The sequence below is a fragment of the Micropterus salmoides genome, unplaced genomic scaffold (assembly GCF_014851395.1).
Source record: "Micropterus salmoides isolate LMB-PRFRI ecotype aquatic unplaced genomic scaffold, ASM1485139v1 Ms_hic_scaffold_1, whole genome shotgun sequence".
Taxonomy (NCBI): Eukaryota; Metazoa; Chordata; class Actinopteri; order Centrarchiformes; family Centrarchidae; genus Micropterus; species Micropterus salmoides.
This window is the reverse complement of record NW_024040040.1, coordinates 28,873,313-28,891,306: the sequence shown is the minus strand read 5'-3', so window position 1 is coordinate 28,891,306 and position 17,994 is coordinate 28,873,313. Positions and strand designations below refer to the sequence as shown.

General features: G+C 39.6%; 1 protein-coding gene across 1 annotated transcript in view; it reads right to left on the bottom strand.

Annotated features, from left to right (window-relative positions):
- snx7 (sorting nexin 7) overlaps nucleotides 1-17,994 on the bottom strand; it is a 79,231-nt gene that overhangs the window by 9,741 nt on the left and 51,496 nt on the right. The window contains exon 8 of the mRNA XM_038691948.1: nucleotides 12,403-12,555. Within this exon, the coding sequence (XP_038547876.1) occupies nucleotides 12,403-12,555 (153 nt within the window). The remainder of the gene's footprint in view (nucleotides 1-12,402; nucleotides 12,556-17,994) is intronic.

Here is a 17,994-nt window from a genome sequence, read left to right as displayed (position 1 = left end):
TATAACACACTGTGGGGACCTTTTTCTTGTGGTCTGTAGGTAGGCTGACCTGATGATATTATATCATTATTTAATGCCATGACTGACTCAATTTATCTTTCTCATCCATCCTCAACAGTTTATCCTGCGTACAGGGTCGCGGGGACTGGAGCCAATCCCAGCTGACATTGGTTGAAAGGTGGGGTACACCCTGGACAGGTCGCCAGTCCATCGCAGGGCCACACATAGACAGACAACCACTCACACTCACATCCACACACACATCCAAGGACAATTTATGGTCACCAATCAACCTAGCCTGCATGTCTTTGGAGGGTGGGAGGAAGCCGGAGCACCCGGAGAGAACCCACGCAGACACGGGGAGAACATGCAAACTCCACACAGAAAGGCCGGGGCAACCAGGGTTTGAACCCATGACCTTCTTGCTGTGAGGCGACAGTGCTAACCACTGCACCTCTATCTTTCTCATATTATTAAAATTTGATATTTCTTCTCCACCATTGCTCATAATAATAATTCATGCAATTAATGCATCACCTAATTTCATCATAACACAGGCCTGACCTAAAAGAAAGAATAGTGTATAGTTAATCCATCTAATATTGTGTTGGTCATACTACACACTGATTTACTGCTTGTCCGTTTTGAATAATACAGAAGGTTAAAGAGCTTCAAAAATGATTCGCATATTTAATTGCAGTATTGGAAAAAAAAAAAAAAGAAAATCCCAAATCGTTCAGCCCTACTTACCATAATACTTTGGGGGATGTAAGCAGCAAGATTAGAAGGTGCCATGGAGTCAGTAGGTTAGCTATGGGCTACAACTTGATCACCATTTTATCAGCCTATATTTGTTTGTTTTGGCTTTTGGCTATTGTCACCATTAGAAGTATGCCCAAATTAGCTATAAGCAGGTCCTGTCCAGTGTGCCCATGTCCAGACAACTATCTAAGTTCTGGAGTTATAAGGAACATATTTTTTCTTTGATTTCTATGCAGAAGAGTACAGTATTTAGGCGCTATGGGTTTTAAAGTACCTTAATTGTGTCACAGCCATTTGCGAGACAATAAACATCTGTTATGTACACACCTTTTTTGAAAGGCACCAGAGGCTGCAACACCTAAGCATGAGGCACCACTAACCAAACACTGCTATGAAGACCAAGGAACTCTCCAAACAAGTAAGGCTTGTTGTAGAGAAGTACAAGTCAGGGTTAGGTTATTAAAAAATATCCAAATATTTGATGATCCCCAGGAGCACCATCAGATCTATCATAACCAAATGGAAAGAATATGGCACAACAGCAAACCTGCCAAGAGACAGCCGCCCACCAAACATCATGGACCTGGAAAGGAGGGCATTAATCAGAGAGGCAGCACAGAGACCTAAGGTAACCCTGGAGGAGCTGCAGAGTTCCACAGCAGAGACTGGAGTATCTGTACATAAGACGACAATAAGCCGTACGCTCCATAGAGTTGGGTTTTATGGCAGAGTGGCCAGAAGAAAGCTATTACTAAAAACAAATGGCACATTTTGAGTTTGCGAAAACGCATGTGGGAGACTCCCAAAATGTATGGAGGAAGGCGCTCTGGTCTGATGAGACTAAAATTTAACTTTTCGTCCATCAAAGAAAACGCTATGTCTGGCGCAAACCCAACACATCACCCAAAGAACACTATCCCCACAGTGAAACATGGTGGTGGCAGCATCAGCAGCAGTATGTTTTTCAGCAGTCGAGAATGGGGAAACTGGTCAGAGTTGAGGGAAAGATGGATGGTGCATGAGCAAAACCTGTACAACTCTGTGCGTGATTTGAGGCTAGGATGGATATTCACTTTCCAGCAGGACAATGACCCCAAACACACTGCTTAAGCAACACGTGTGGTTTAAGGGGAAACATGTAAATGTGTTGGAATGGCCTAGTCAAAGCCCAGACCTCAATCCAATAGAAAATCTGTGGTCAGACTTAAAGATTGCTGTTCACAAGCGCAAACCATCCAACTTGAAGGAGCTGGAGCAGTTTTGCAAGGAGGAATGGGCAAAAATCCCAGCGGTAAGATGTGGCAAGCTCATAGAGACCTATCCAAAGCGACTGGGAGCTGTGATTGCCGCAAAAGGTGGATCTGCAAAGTACTGACTTTAGGGGGGTGAACAGTTATGCACATTACATTTTTTTTGTTATTGTCCTATTTGTTGTTTGCTTCACAATAAAAAAAACAAACAAACATCGTCAAAGTTGTGGGCATGTTCTGTAAATTAAATGATGCAAATCCTCAAACAATCCATGTTAATTCGAGGTTGTGAGGCAACAAAACACAAAAAATGCCAAGGGGGGGTGAATACTTTTGCAAGGTACTGTGTGTGTGTGTGTTTGTTTGTTTGTTTGTTTGTTTGTTTGTGTATGAATGTATATATATATAATATATAAAATCCAGAAAGTTTTCACAGTGCTTCACTTTTTCCACATTTTGTTATGCTACAGCCTTATTCCACATTGGAATCCAAAAGTACAGGCATTGTAGTTGACGTGAAGTGGCTCCAGGAGTGCTGGAATGGCTGCACAATATCCAAGAAGGCAGGGTTAGGGCAAATACTTGATCTTAATAAATCTACCTTACCAGCAAAGTGTACTAAAAACTTCTCAGTCAGAGTTGCACTCAACGAGGAGAGGGTGGGTTTACTAACTGATCTACAGTCCTAAATAGGACTCCAGGGTTGTGCTGATGAGCAGAAATGAGATTTGAGAAATAGCATGCTCTTGCCTCTTTGGCCATGTTATTTTATAGGAGTAGTAGTTCTTTCATGGCAACATAGTGTACCTGGAGTCCTGATTTATTCCATCTACGTTCAGCTTTTTCACAATCACGTTTACAGTTGCTAATAATACAATTTTGCCAAGGCTGTTTTGCAGTTTTTGAGACATGTCTGTTTTTCAAGGGGGCTATAAGATCCAATGTTGAGTGACATAGTGAACTGAAGGAGTTGATCAAGTCATTTGTTGGAGCCCCTTCAGGAAACACATTATCAAAATGGTTAAATAGGGTCTAGAATTTATTTGCACTATGCGTGACCGTACAACACACCACCTCTAATTCACAGTTACAATGAATGATTTTGTGGTCTGATATCAATGAAATCTAAGATAGCAGACAGGATAAAATCATTTACATAAAAGTTTTGTAAGTGAGAGATCTAACATTGAAGATGGCCACCTTAAATAATCGTAATAAATAAACGTAAAGGCTAGCAGTGGGGTTTTGGTCTGGATTACATAGGGTGCGTTTATTCCATTTGACTGGCCTATGCGAAATGATGACAGGATTTTCCCACGAGAGACGGTCAGTGGTAACGGATATGGTATGGCTGCTTAAAGTGGGCAGAGGAGAGGGAGAAGAAGGGAAACCGAGAGCAGGTGATGTTAGTCAATCATTTTATCATTATAACACTAAAATCCTGCTTTTACATTAATGCTTTAGGAATAATAATAATCTAATATATATAATAGTGTATACATTGTCTTTCCGCAATGAGTAATTTTACTTTTAATACTTTAGTACATTTTCTTGATTATACTTGCATACTTAAACTGTAGCAACATTTTCAATGCAGGACTTTTACTTGTAACAGTATTTTTACAGTGTGGTATTAGTACTTTTACTTAAATAAAGGATCTGAAAACACACACACACACACACACACACACACACACACACACAAATAACTGAGTAACTTGAATTATTAAAATAAGTGTTGAAAGTGCTAAAGAACAATCTTAGGGCTAAATTGATGTAATGGGGAAAGGTAAGACGGGTCTAGCTTGGAGTCAATAGCTGACCCCCCCACTGATCACTGATTTTCCAGATCTAGTTATTTCTCACATGTAACTGTCCTTGTTAGGGAGACAACAGTTAGACTGACAAGGTAGAGACAGTACCTCAGGCATTAGCTAGAAGATATCGGTGTTCTCTGGAAATCTGGCAAGGTTGAGCAACCTCTGAGACCGACAGAGGCCAGTTGACGAGACGGAATACAGTACAGAAGAGGTTTTCTTGCCGGGACCGGAGTCAGCTAATAGGACTGTTAGCAGCCCGGCTAATGTTAACCGAGCTAACTAGCTACAGATGCAGACAGATAGTTAGCAGCATTTAACGGTTTAGCAATTTACTAAAGCCATCTGTCCATCCTGAAGCTCTATACCGTTAAATCCCCTCCGTACTGTATTCCCTGTTAGTCTTTGAGGCCGTGTTTGGTCTTGTTCAGGCTGTGTGAAGGCTGCTGAACGCGGTGTCATTGCCCACTCGCCCCGGCTCCGGCGCCCATTCCGAAGCAGAGAATAGAATATTAGAAGTGTTAACAATAAACACCAACACTCCTCCAGTGCTCCGAGCTCCCAGTCCAGGCAGAGCTGGCTAATATGACAGCTAACTGAGCTAACAGCTAGTAGCAGTTGGCTGTTTAGCAACAGGTAAAGCTATCTGTTCGTCAGCAAACTCCGTAAATCACAGATATTTGAGGCAGGGCAGCCAGGGGACATCAGAGGGAGAACCAGAAAATATTGTTCTCCATCAAATCAGATCCAGTTTCACCAAAATAATTACAGTTAATAAAGATGTGTTTTTGCACAGTAATCAGTGAGATCCGGTCGGCCCTCAGAAACACTACACTCCGGTGGCGTCATTAAGCTGAGAAAGCTTTTCACTGGACGCTCAATTAACACACGCCCCCGAGTGCAGGATGAGTCATTAAAATTTAATCGTTTTCCAGGAAATGACAAACTCTAAAATACCATCAAGAATACCTACAAAACAACCTTTTTTTGTTAGGCCAGATGCTAGTGTATTGGTGACATACACTCACCTAAAGGATTATTAGGAACACCATAGTAATTACTGTGTTTGACCCCCTTTCGCCTTCAGAACTGCCTTAATTCTACGTGGCATTGATTCAACAGGGTGCTGAAAGCATTCTTTAGAAATGTTGGCCCATATTGATAGGATAGCATCTTGCAGTTGATGGAGATTTGTGGGATGCACATCCAGGGCACGAAGCTCCCGTTCCACCACATCTCAAAGACGCTCTATTGGGTTGAGATCTGGTGACTGTGGGGGCCATTTTAGTACAGTGAACTCATTGTCATGTTCAAGAAACCAATTTGAAATGATTGGAGCTTTGTGACATGGTGCATTATCCTGCTGGAAGTAGCCATCAGAGGATGGGTACATGGTGGCCATAAAGGGATGGACATGGTCAGAAACAATGCTCAGGTAGGCCGTGGCATTTAAACGATGCCCAATTGGCACTAAGGGGCCTAAAGTGTGCCAAGAAAACATCCCCCACACCATTACACCACCACCAGCCTGCACAGTGGTAACAAGGCATGATGGATCCATGTTCTCATTCTGTTTACGCCAAATTCTGACTCTACCATCTGAATGTCTCAACAGAAATCGAGACTCATCAGACCAGGCAACATTTTTCCAGCCTTCAACTGTCCAATTTTGGTGAGCTCTTGCAAATTGTAGCCTCTTTTTCCTATTTGTAGTGGAGATGAGTGGTACCTGGTGGGGTCTTCTGCTGTTGTAGCCCATCCGCCTCAAGGTTGTGCGTGTTGTGGCTTCACAAATGCTTTGCTGCATACCTCGGTTGTAACGAGTGGTTATTTCAGTCAAAGTTGCTCTTCTATCAGCTTGAATCAGTCGGCCCATTCTCCTCTGACCTCTAGCATCAACAAGGCATTTTCGCCCACAGGACTGCTGCATACTGGATGTTTTTCCCTTTTCACACCATTCTTTGTAAACCCTAGAAATGGTTGTGCGTGAAAATCCCAGTAACTGAGCAGATTGTGAAATACTCAGACCGGCCCGTCTGGCACCAACAACCATGCCACGCTCAAAATTGCTTAAATCACCTTTCTTTCCCATTCTGACATTCAGTTTGGAGTTCAGGAGATTGTCTTGACCAGGACCACACCCCTAAATGCATTGAAGCAACTGCCATGTGATTGGTTGATTACATAATTGCATTAATGAGAAATTGAACAGGTGTTCCTAATAATCCTTTAGGGGAGTGTATAGTGCAAGGCATATTATGCAATAAAAACAAAAAAACATCGATTTTGATTTCACAGGGACTTTTAAGTCTTCATCAGTCTCCAAAACTTCTTCATCACACCTGAACCTGGCTCACAATATTCTTCAACAGAAAGGCCAACCCTTTAGTAATCAATTGTTAAAATAAATAGTAAAGTTTGCCTACTGTCTTTTTAAATTCTCTTTGTCACGTCAGCAACCCCTGACAAACAGAACCAAACTAATAGTACTTTTGATACTTTAAAGCCCTTTGCTTAATGTTCTTCCCCTTCTGAGAATGGGGGTGTGGTTAATAGTCGGACGCAAGACATTACCATGACAACCAAAAACTGACCGGCTGGAGGGTTCACTAACAATATGCTTTGTTAACATCACTACACTGTAAAGTTTAGTACACTTTACTGTCTGGCAGGAGTAGCTATTACTTACCCATGATAGAAACTATTGTGCGAGAATCAGCTGTTATCAGTCATAAAGTCGATGGTCCTGTCACGCACTGCACACGATAACTCCCACTACGTTTTATAGTGCGCTTACTTTACCGCGTGGGGGGAGGGTGTCTATTACTCTGTTGAACTGTGTGTAAAGACTTCTGATACCATTGCCTCCGCCGATGCATTGGTAAAACGGCTGTCAGTAAAATGTCTGTTGCAGACTGTATATAACAGGTGAAAGTGCGACGCGTTTTCTGTCATCTGTCCTCTAACACCGCACGCACAAATGCCATAATGAAAATGAACAGCACACTAAACCAAGAGGAGGAAACTAAAAAATAAAATTTAGACCCTCTGCTAACTTTCTGCAGTAACTATGCTAGCTAACTACACCTGGCTAACTACAACTTAGTTAACTAAACTAGAAAGACAAACCAACAATCAGACACAGAGAGACATTCCTACTGTAAGTCCTAAGTAAATGACATGATAAATTGGTTAGCTAGCTCACAACGATGTTTATCAGTTTGATGCTCTGACTTAACGAGGCGTGACGGCATGACAGTGCGCCTGCGCAAGCATGAAGAATGACGTATGACTTATGGAATTATTATAGTCATACGTCACCACCGCGTTTTAACAACTAAGCAACTTTTGCAACTTTGAGCACAAAATTAACTATGAGGGTAATCAACATTGTAAGGAAATGACTGAGATAATACTAAAAATATAAAATATATAGAAAATATGAAATCTCATAGAAATGTCAAAATACACTGGAGGGTGGCTTTAAGTATTTTTAAAAGCAGACACTTTTGTACTTTGACTCAAGTAGAAATTTAAATGGAAGACTTAAACTTTTAGTGGAGTAATATTTAGCAAGGGTATCTGTACTTTTACTCAAGTACAGGATTTCTGTAATTGATCCGTCACTTACGTCTATGTATCCAAGATTTTAATTTCAGTGGACAATAAAGGTTGATGCCAAAGCAGGGAAATAAAATAACTTGCCTGCCACCACTACCTCATGTACCTATATATACAGTATATTATTGTAACAGAGTTTGTCTTTTCCCATTGACAGAGCAGCAGTCTTGGAGAAACCACTGCTGCTTAATAAATGTAGCGAACAGATTGCTAATAAGACAAATGAGTGGCTGAGCTTTGTCAAGATAATGTTAAGCGAGGTGAACTGAACTTGTCAGTACAGACATCTAATAACGAGCCATGGAACATTAATTGCATACACTGCAGAGCACTATTGATCTGCACGCCTCCAAATGGCCTTCAGACAAGAAGTTGTTTTGTTTCCGTGAAGACAAACATCTCCTGCATAGGCCATACAAAGAAAAATTGGGTGATGGGATTTATCTGACCCTGATGTTTATTTTTTACTTTAAAGGCCGGATTGATTAGCAGTCTGCGCTGGTTGGCAGAAACAAGAGGAGGGACAATAGACTTGGAAAGACAAGAGTCTGGTTTCCAAGAATGCTTTGTCAGGCACGAATCTCTGAGTATTGAACGACCCACTCACTTACACAGAAAATGAAAAAACACAGGAGCAAATGGCAAATAGGGCCAGGACTTTTTACAACAACGGCACAATACCAATACAGGTGAATTTAACCAACCAGCTCATTTTGGCTAAAAGGCATGTTCTGATTCGGTTCAGTATCGACGATCTCATCAACTTGGTTATCTCACATAATGATATGCAGTGATATGAATAAGGATTAAGCGATGTGTTTGGCAAACATAAAACTGTCACAGGAAATGTGTTTGGGGGCTGTTGAAGCGTGTTGGGGATTATGGTTTAAATGGCATCAATGTTCAAATAAAATAATGTAATAATAATTTTTATTACCATTATTTTATCATTTATAATAAAACTTAGTTACATTCTTCTCAGGGCACCACTCTTAAACAATAGAAAACTGATTCAGTCTTGTGAATTATACTTAATATACTATACTTAATAACAGTTAATAGCTAGTTGGTTTAAGGATTTAGCGTTGCCAATATATTTACTCTAATGCAATATTTAAAGAGGTCATATTATGCTCATTTTCAGGTTCAAAATCTTATTTAGGAGTTGTACCAGAACAGGTTAACATGGTTACATTTTCAAAAAAACCCACCATATTTCAGTTCAATGACTCAAGTGATAAAAGCTCTGTTATGATAACAAATGAACAACTTCATCTGTGAGGTCCTTGTGATCCAAGAAGCGTAAACTTCCCATAATCGAGCAGTGTATGCATCATTCCTATTTTTTTCCCAATGTCACCTATAAAAAATTTGAAAAGAGATACAATAGTATCCGCTTTCGTACCACCAGACTTCAGATCAGCTTCTTTCCGGCTGTGATAGTTTAAGCTTGCATGTTGTTGTAACACCCTGTGTTGTATAATAAATAACATAACATAATAAATAAATGAACCTTGATACGCATTTATCGTACTACAGCCCCATGCGCACTGCTTCAACATGTGAAAGCGACCATAGCTTCACTACAAACTCTCGTCACTACAAAGCGTAAGTTGATTGAGCACGTTTTCTTTTACATCGACTGGTGGAAGAATGTAACATATCAGTAGTAGTATCACAGTTCTTTGACTGACCCTCTGTGTCACTGTTGTGTGTTTCCACTTTTAACAAAATATTGACACTTTGGGCCCAAATTTGGACATTTTCACTTAGGGGTGTACTCACTTTGGTTGCAAGCGGTATAGACATTATTGGCTGTGTGATGTGTTATTTTGAGGGGACAGAAAAATTTACAATGTACAGTTATACAAGCTGTACACTTACTGCTTTACATTGTACACATGTAAATTCTTTTGTAAATTGTAATTTCTTCAGTGTTGTCACATGAAAAGATATAATCAAATATTTACACAAATGTGAGGGGTGTACTCACGTTTGAGATGTAAATGTCCCAAAAGCGGTGGTGAAAGCTCCAAGCACTGTTATGATTGAATGCTTTGAATAGTTTTTCTGTTTATTTTTAATTATTTTATATATAAAAATGCAGAAAACAGCCTCATTCCTCTGTATTGTTGTGTATGTCCATGGCCATATCCACAGATCAGAAACAATCAGTGTTTTAAAGCTTGGTTTCACTGGCTGCATTAGAAATGCTTTCACATTCAGAAGCAGAGTGCCCTTTGGCTGCTTCTATATACACATTTTCACACCCACACTCAAGACACACACCAGAACTCATTTGTTGAATTGTATTTGCTTGCCGGGGGCCACTGTGCTGTGTGATGAGTGTTTTTGTTAGGGCTGCTGCAGGGAGAGGCCAGGAGAGATGCCCTGCCCCTGCAGAGAGAGACGCTGGAGAGAAAACCCAAATATGACAAGGACACACACACAGTATCAAGCAGATTTTAAAAAAGTCTTAATTTTACATGACGTGGCCAAATGGGCAATAAACGTAAATGGATATCAGAACATTTCAGTCATATATAAATTTTTAACAAGTCCTCCCAAAACCATCACCACCAGATTTCGGAAACCGGCTGCAGGCATTTGCTCCCATTCAGCCAAAAGAGCATTGGTGATGTTGGCCGATAAAGTTCATCTTAAAATGTATTGGATGGGGGTGAGGTCAGGGTTTTGTGCAGGCCAGTCAACTTCTTTAACACCAAAGACGGAAACACATTACATTATGGACGCACACTAAAATGGCACAATTTAAAATGCCTTAAAGTTTCATTAAAATAGGGAAATTTAAAATTATTTTTAATTCTGATACAGCAAAGTTAAATATTCCAGTGCTATAGATTCAGTGACATTCAAATTTCAACATTAAGTATTCAGTAGTGTGATCAACTTTCACAATTAGAGGGTGTTTGGTAGCCAAGCAGTTAAGACACATACCATATAATCCCATTTGTCCTGTCTGCAATCTGTACTCTATTGTCGCTATTAAATAAAGGCAAAAAAAAATATCTTTAAATAAAATCACAATATGGTATTCAGTTGATTGTACGTCAAATCTATTCTGCCTTTATTTTTTGCCTACCATGTACCAGAATCCATAACCGCTGCAGTCTGTTGTGGAAAACCTTTCCTCTACTTCAGACAACACAACATCTACAGGACAGCCATGGAGCAGAAATTCAAATCCATTTAGTAGACAAGAAACAGGACACATGTCTAATAAGTTTTTGATAGCCATCAGACAAACTGTAGGAGAAGCAACAACACCTTTCACAGGAAATATACGAGCTGACAATCCACCTACAGGCCAGTTGTTTGAGGAGAAATAAATCTAAAGCGTTGCTACCCCCTGCTGGCAGAACTCCAGCCTCCAGGACCAAATACATCCCTAGCAAATGGAAGCATGCTTTATCCTAACTGCATGCTTAGACTCCAGCATACCAGTGTCTTCGTCTCATCTTCCTCCTGCTGTAGTGCTCTCTCTTTCTACCTAGCTCTATTGTTGTTTTTCAGCGTCGTAATTCCCTGCTGTCTCTGCTGGGCTGTCTGCGTGTTAATCTGGATAAAAGGATTTTCTCTTTTACACTGCAACTTGCCCTTCTCTCTCTCGGTTTCTCCTTTTTTGTGCGTTTCACTCTCCTGTTCTCCTCTATCAATATCTCCATCCTCTTTCTCTCAGGTCAAATCCTCTCCCCCTCTGAGATTCATCTGAAAAGACAACAAGCTAGGTTTTTGGTACCAAATACTTTGTGCTGATTCTCAAAATTACAAGCAGTCAATGCTCAGTGAAGTTTATATGCTTTCGAGGGTGAAAAAGTGTCTGTAAAAAGGACCTGGCTTGATTAGTCCCCAAAACCAATCAATCAGACATTTTAAACAAACCATTCAGTTAAAATATTAAATTTAAAGGGGAGCTGTTAAGCTTCCCCTTATTTTCTGTCATATACATAATGTTACAATATTAGATGTTCATATCAATAGCCTACATGGCCAAAGTTGAGGTAAAGGTAAGTAAAAGTAATCGCTGTGAGCAAAAAGCTAAATTCTAGGTTTAACTTCTTTTTTCTACACTCCAGATGTCCTCATACAGTTCTCTGCTCATGATCTGCTCCAGGCACAGCACACCCACAAAGTGCAAGGCCATCCGCTCAGTCTTCCTCAATTACCCGACCACTTGGACAGCTCCAAAGTGTGACTATGTGAGATTACTCTGCTGAGGAATAATCTTCAAGTTTTTGGATGCTAGTATGTCAGGTGGAAAGTGCCTTCTCTGTTGTGAAGTTAGTTTCTTCATGGACAGATGGCTTTATTTACCACTTAAGTAACCGCTAACTACTGCTAACTGTAGCAGCTGCCCATAGCTAATTATATATTCGGTACATATTCTACTATAGCAGTCATGTGTAATGTAGTAGCCTAGTTTTCAATCACAGGTTCTGTAATCACATGTTGTTAATGTATAAAATTTAAATCAACCAACTTGAAGCTATAATAAATTAGCATATCATTTAGACATTTGTGCAAGCGTATCGGTTCCAAATATCCATTAAGGTTCTCCTTTATTATTTAATAATCAGTGTTAGCCCTGTAAAAAAAAAGATGTTGGTCCAGATATTCGGGGGGCGGCAAAAAGGAGTCAGGACCACTACCTGTCACCCTAGGCATAGCCCAGTAAACTGTGGGCACCCTGTGAGGAAAAAGCTTGTTGGGAGCTGATTGTCCAGTCTCAGATTAATTTATACACAAGATAAGACCAAGGTGGTGCCCATGTAGTTCGTGGGGTTGGATTAAAAGTCTTCAGTGTTGCATGGGCAGGGATGAAGCCACTAGCAATAGCCTAAACTCATAGAATCTGAAGTTATGGTAAATAACTAACACTCTGTAGACTTAGTATAGTATGATTACATTGATATCAATGACCTTAAGCGCACCTTCTCATAGTACTCCACATTCTTCTCAGCATTGGATATAAATGCTGATTTGAGGTCAGTTCTCATGCTGTTCTGCCAGCGGGACCAGTCTCCCTTCAAGGCGTTGTTGGCCAGCTCCACCCGGTCCGCCAGAGCATCCACTTCCTCCTGCAGCTGCCAGTCAACACACAAAACAATGACTGAACACTTCTAAAAAAAAAAAAAAAAAATAAAAACCTCTGCCTGACAAATACGTATTCTGTTTGGTAAAACAAATGATTAAAAGTTTGTCAGTTGAAAGTTTATACAGGTGATACACTGTATGTTGCATGTTAGGGTGGCAAGTTCCTGTTTCTAAGTGAAAAGTAAGTCTTGGTTAGAGTCAAGTCGAAGTTAAATGGTAACCAATTTTAAACATTTAAGTGTGTTTACAGGTGTTGGAGATAACTACTGCATCCGTGAAAAGTTCAATAAAGCCTTATGTGTGTCATGAGGGAGCTATGTGAAGTCTGATAAATGTCCTTAAGTAATGTTGCTTGAGTCAGCATTGGTTGGATCTGACAACTACAAGTTAAGAAAACGAAAATAACTCTGAATGTGGAGAAAGAAGTGACCTCACTCCTGGAGGCTCAAACAACATTAGCCGCTACTAGCATAACACAGCTGACTCTCATTACAGTGACTTTTACTGAAATAATGGATGTTTTTAAAAATGTTTTATTACTTTCAAGTATACTTTATACCATTAAAAACCAAACTGGTCAGGTTTGTGTTTTTTCTGCGACACAGGAACAATAATTTGTCATATCCGAGCAGAAGGTTTGGACATTGTTAAGCTGACTTCACATTAACCTTTTAATAATGTTGCTGAAGTAGCCTGTTGCTCTGATAGGAGTGCTAAATTTATCAAATTAACCCCGACAACTGATTGAGAGAAAATGTTAAATATTTAAAGTGTATGAGGACCAGTGCCACATAGCCCAGCATTTACATAGTTTGGTATGCATGTTCCTAGATGGGCCTTTAATACACACAACTCAACAAGGAAACTCATACAGGACATTACAAAGCACACATAGCACAATGAAAGGGCCAGAAAGATATGAAGGGAAAGCACCTGATCATTCATGGCTACATGAGTGATCCCTCTTTAAAGATGCACTGCTCAATGCTTTTATATATAATCAAGTGAAAACACACAACTCAAAATGACTGCTAATGCTGCACCTGCTCACTGAGCACCTGAGGTCCCTGGATGTTTAGGCATTTATGGATAAATCAATAAAATGACCTTATCAAAAAGTTAAATATTGTGATAAATAGAAATATAGTGATAAAGGATGAAACATCCAAGAGGGGGTCCACAAAAGGGGAGCGATAAGAGGCTGTTTTCAGACAACCTACTGCATGCCTGTATCACACTCTCACACTTAGTTTGTCCTGCTTGCTGTACAAAGCTTTTTCAAGGTGTGGTTCTTTCTGAAGTTTTTGATATGACTGATGCCACACTTTGATGGTGATGACAAGAATAGCATGCAAGTTGGTGTCTTTAAGTTAATTAATGATGAATCACCCAGTAACAGCTAATTATCTATACCAAAAATACCTAATTTCACACATGATCCAAGATTATAAAAGATACAGAAAAACAGAAATAGCCTTTTGTTATTATTTGACCTTTTCAAATAGGGATGCACCGAAATGACTCTTTGCCGAAGCCAAAACCGAACATAATGAAACAATTTCCCGAATACCGGATACTGAACAAGGTTTTTCACATTTTTAAATTAAATAGTCAAAATGTTCTTTTTACTCCCACAGGATTTGGAAAGACTATGGTGGGTGTGTCCGAGTCCTGAGAGGGTCCAGAAAAGTAAATTACATGTGTCCATTTACTTTTAACGGACACGTTCTATATTTTCTGTGAATATAATATAATTAATCTTTTTTCCATCCTGTATAGACACCTTATTTTGAAAAGTCCAACCCAATTTCATAAATAATGTATGTGGTTCTCGTATGGCGTAACATGAAGACTTCACAGCCTCTCTTCAGGTAGGACTCTCATGCTGCAACACTTGTCTTTGTAAAGAGAGAAACTGACAGGATAAAGTCTCTAACCTGCCTGTCAGCTCACACTGGGCAGTTTCAATGGATTTACCATAAAGGCTTAAATATGTGTGCACTCCAAATGTAGGTGCAGCTAGCTTAATCGCCTTCTCACAAACGAGTGACAGGAACACTCAAAGTGGGTCACACTGTTTGCCTTCTCTAAGAAGTCAGCCACAGATCGAGTGGATGTGCTAGGAGACAATTCAGCAGAATAATGTCTGCAAAATGGCGATTTTTGCATCTTTCTCAGACACTTTAAAATGCTTCCACACTGCCGACATGTCAATGTAATTGCTTGGTAAAATTTATTCGGTCTTTTGACGTATTAGGCCGAACACTGAAAGAGCTTTTTTTTTTGCTATTTTAGGCCGATCAATTTCAGTTGCCGAACATTTGGTGCATCCCTAGTTTCAAATACCTTGGTATCACGCTGGATAAAAAAAAAAAACTCAGTTTTGACCCACACACAGAGACTGTTTGTGACAAAAAAATTTACAATAATTTCAGTGTGAAAAGATGGTAGAATGTATTCAAGTATTTGCAGCACAGAACAATAAGCAGTCTCTGGTGAGTCTAAATATAAGTACTTACTTTTGCAACCCTGCTCACCATTCAAAAGATAAATGGTCTATTTCAGTTAGTGTGGTACTAAGAGGAGGAAGTTGGGGAGTTACAAATAAGTGGACTCCAGACCATTAGAGCAGCTTTAGATAAGCATTAGAGAATTACTAGAGACACTGAGCAAACATATAACAATACACCAGAGTTATTATTAGAAATACCTATTATTATGTAAAGTCCAGCATAAATTAATACATTTATGCCTAAGACTATATGAAGAGCGTATGGCACACATGGTATTCCCTTGTCTCGCAGTGCAGATAACCAGATTTTATCATGCTGCTGAATGAAGCTGCAGTCACTGAGCCTGAGCAGGGATTAGCTGTCTGACATTTAGACTGACAATGGCATTTACTCGAGTTCAATAAACAAAGCATGCTTAACATGGGCTTACCCACAGCATGTATTAACACACACACACACACACACACACACACACACACACACACACACACACACACACACACAAAGTGTGGGGATCCCAGTGGCCTGCTTGTTATTGCAGGCATATTGATCCAATCAGGCTGTGTCCAGTAGTAAGACAGGAGCCGAGGAGAACTTCAGCTATGAAGCAGTGTGCAGTGGTCGCATGTTGCACGTGTACCATAAACTTCATACCCTGGCTACAGAAACCAGGAGTAGACATTTTCCCAGCTATGTGTTAAAAGATAAAATCACAAAGAATTATTTATTTCAGAGACTGACCAAAGTGTTTTTAATTGCAGCTGTTTTTTGCTATAAGTATTTAGGCCCTTTAGTAAAAGTACCCATTTAACAATATAAAATAATTCTATTAAAAAAGACCTGCATCCAAGATTATAAAAAGTAAAATTACAAAAGTAGCAGTGGTATTCTACCTCCTTAAAGAAAGTCAACTTAATGTTGAGAACAATCTAATAATAATGGTGGAAAATACTTTGGGTAAAAAACACTTGGTTCCTCACTGTGTGCTGCTAAATTAGAGCGAGGTTGCCCTCTCCTGGATGTGTTGTGTCATAGAAAGACATTTAGTCCATCTCTGGAAAGGTTGACTCATAGAAAAAAAATCTATTTTCTTTCCAATAAAAAGGTCAAGAACATTTTTACAGAGGGTAGGAATTTAATTCTGTGCTGGAGACAGGACATATCTCGCTGCCTGATATGTATCAACATGTCACAACCTGAGGCCTGGACACACAACAGACGTAGGCACTGTCACTTCCCACTCACTCACATTCATTCAAAAAAAACAACCGCAAGTGTACATTTATTCTTTTCTATTTAGTTTTATTTATTTGTATATATTTTTCTTTATAATTTTGTAATAAGTTTTTTTTTTTTTCTTTCAAACTTGCTTTGGCAATGTAAACATCTGTTTCCTATGCCAATAAAGCCTAATTGAATTGAACTAAGCATAGGAGTAAGCCTATCAATAGAAATAAAACATAAAAGTGGACATTTGCTGCAGCAGTATGAATATACAATATCTAATACTTAATGCCATTCAAGGTTTAAAGGCTGTTTCACATGCCTTTTTAAAAATATATATATGTATTAAAAAAAGCACACAGAATTTGCTCTATTACATAGACAGAATGCCCTAACAACTAGGGATGCACCGAAATGAAAATTCAATCCATTTTTTTTGTTTTACGATTGCATAAATTAAATAGACAAAATGTGCTTTTTACTCAGTGTTTTCCACAGGATTTGGAAAGACTATGGTGGATGGTGCTGAGTCCTGAGAGGGTCCGGTAAGGTATATTACATTTATCCATTTACTTTTAATGGACACATGTAATATGTTTTATACTTTCTGTGAATATAATCCAATTAATCTTATTTCCGTCTTGCATAGACACCTTATTTTGAAAATCGGACGTTGTCACGTTAAATTCATCAAGTCCGACCCAATTTGATAAATGTGGTTCTTGTATCGCGTAACATGAAGACTTCACAGCCTCTAGGTAGGACTCTCATACTGCAACACTTGTCTTTGTAAAGAGAGAAAATGACAGGATAAAGTCTCTAACCTGCCTGTCAGCTCACTCTGGGCAGTTTCAGTCAATTTACCATAAAGGTTTGAATACGTGTGCACTCCAAATGTAGGTGCGACTAGCTTAATCGCTTTCTCGCAAGACAGACAGCCTCAAAGCGGGTCAGACCATTTCTTGCCTTTTCTAAGAAGTCAGCCACAGATGGAGTGGATGTGCTAGGAGACAATTCAGCAGAACGGTGTCTGCAAACAGCAATTCATAGTTTTCACGTGACGTCACACTCCAATGAAAACGCTACTTTGGAGGGCAAAAAGACAATATGCAAGTGATACACTGTTACTTTGAGTTTGTTACTTTTTGTGTTGCCAAAGTGCTGGATGGTTGTTTTGCTTTTGGATTTACTAATCGAGGAGGAGACAAGCCTGAGCTGTGTTAGGTGAGGGATTCCCCAGAAGGTGAAAGTAAACATTACCGCAGTCGAGCGGCGGCAGGGACCTAGCAGTTTTTAACTGTAGAAATGCGGCAGCAGATGCTGTAACGTTATATGGATCAGATATGCCCAACACCTGTGTTTGTGTTTATATCTTTCTTTTTCTTAAGTTGAAAGGTGATCCAAATAAAATTTGACTGCTTTTGCGGCGTCTGTGCGGGGGAGTCGCGGTGTGAGCCACCATGTTGGTCCGTTGTTTTGCCCTCCAGGTCACCGCGCATGTCACGTGACTGAAAACTATGAATTGAAGTTGCTGACCTTAGAGCTCTGGGCGAACTTTTTGGGGTTTATTGAAAATAAATAAGTTTCTCTTTGGGTGGACGCGTAAAGAAAACTAGAAAGACTTTGTTAAATTTTTTGTCTTCATTTCTTCCCCCTCTTCTGGACTGGTAAGTTAGTATTTGCTTACTTTAA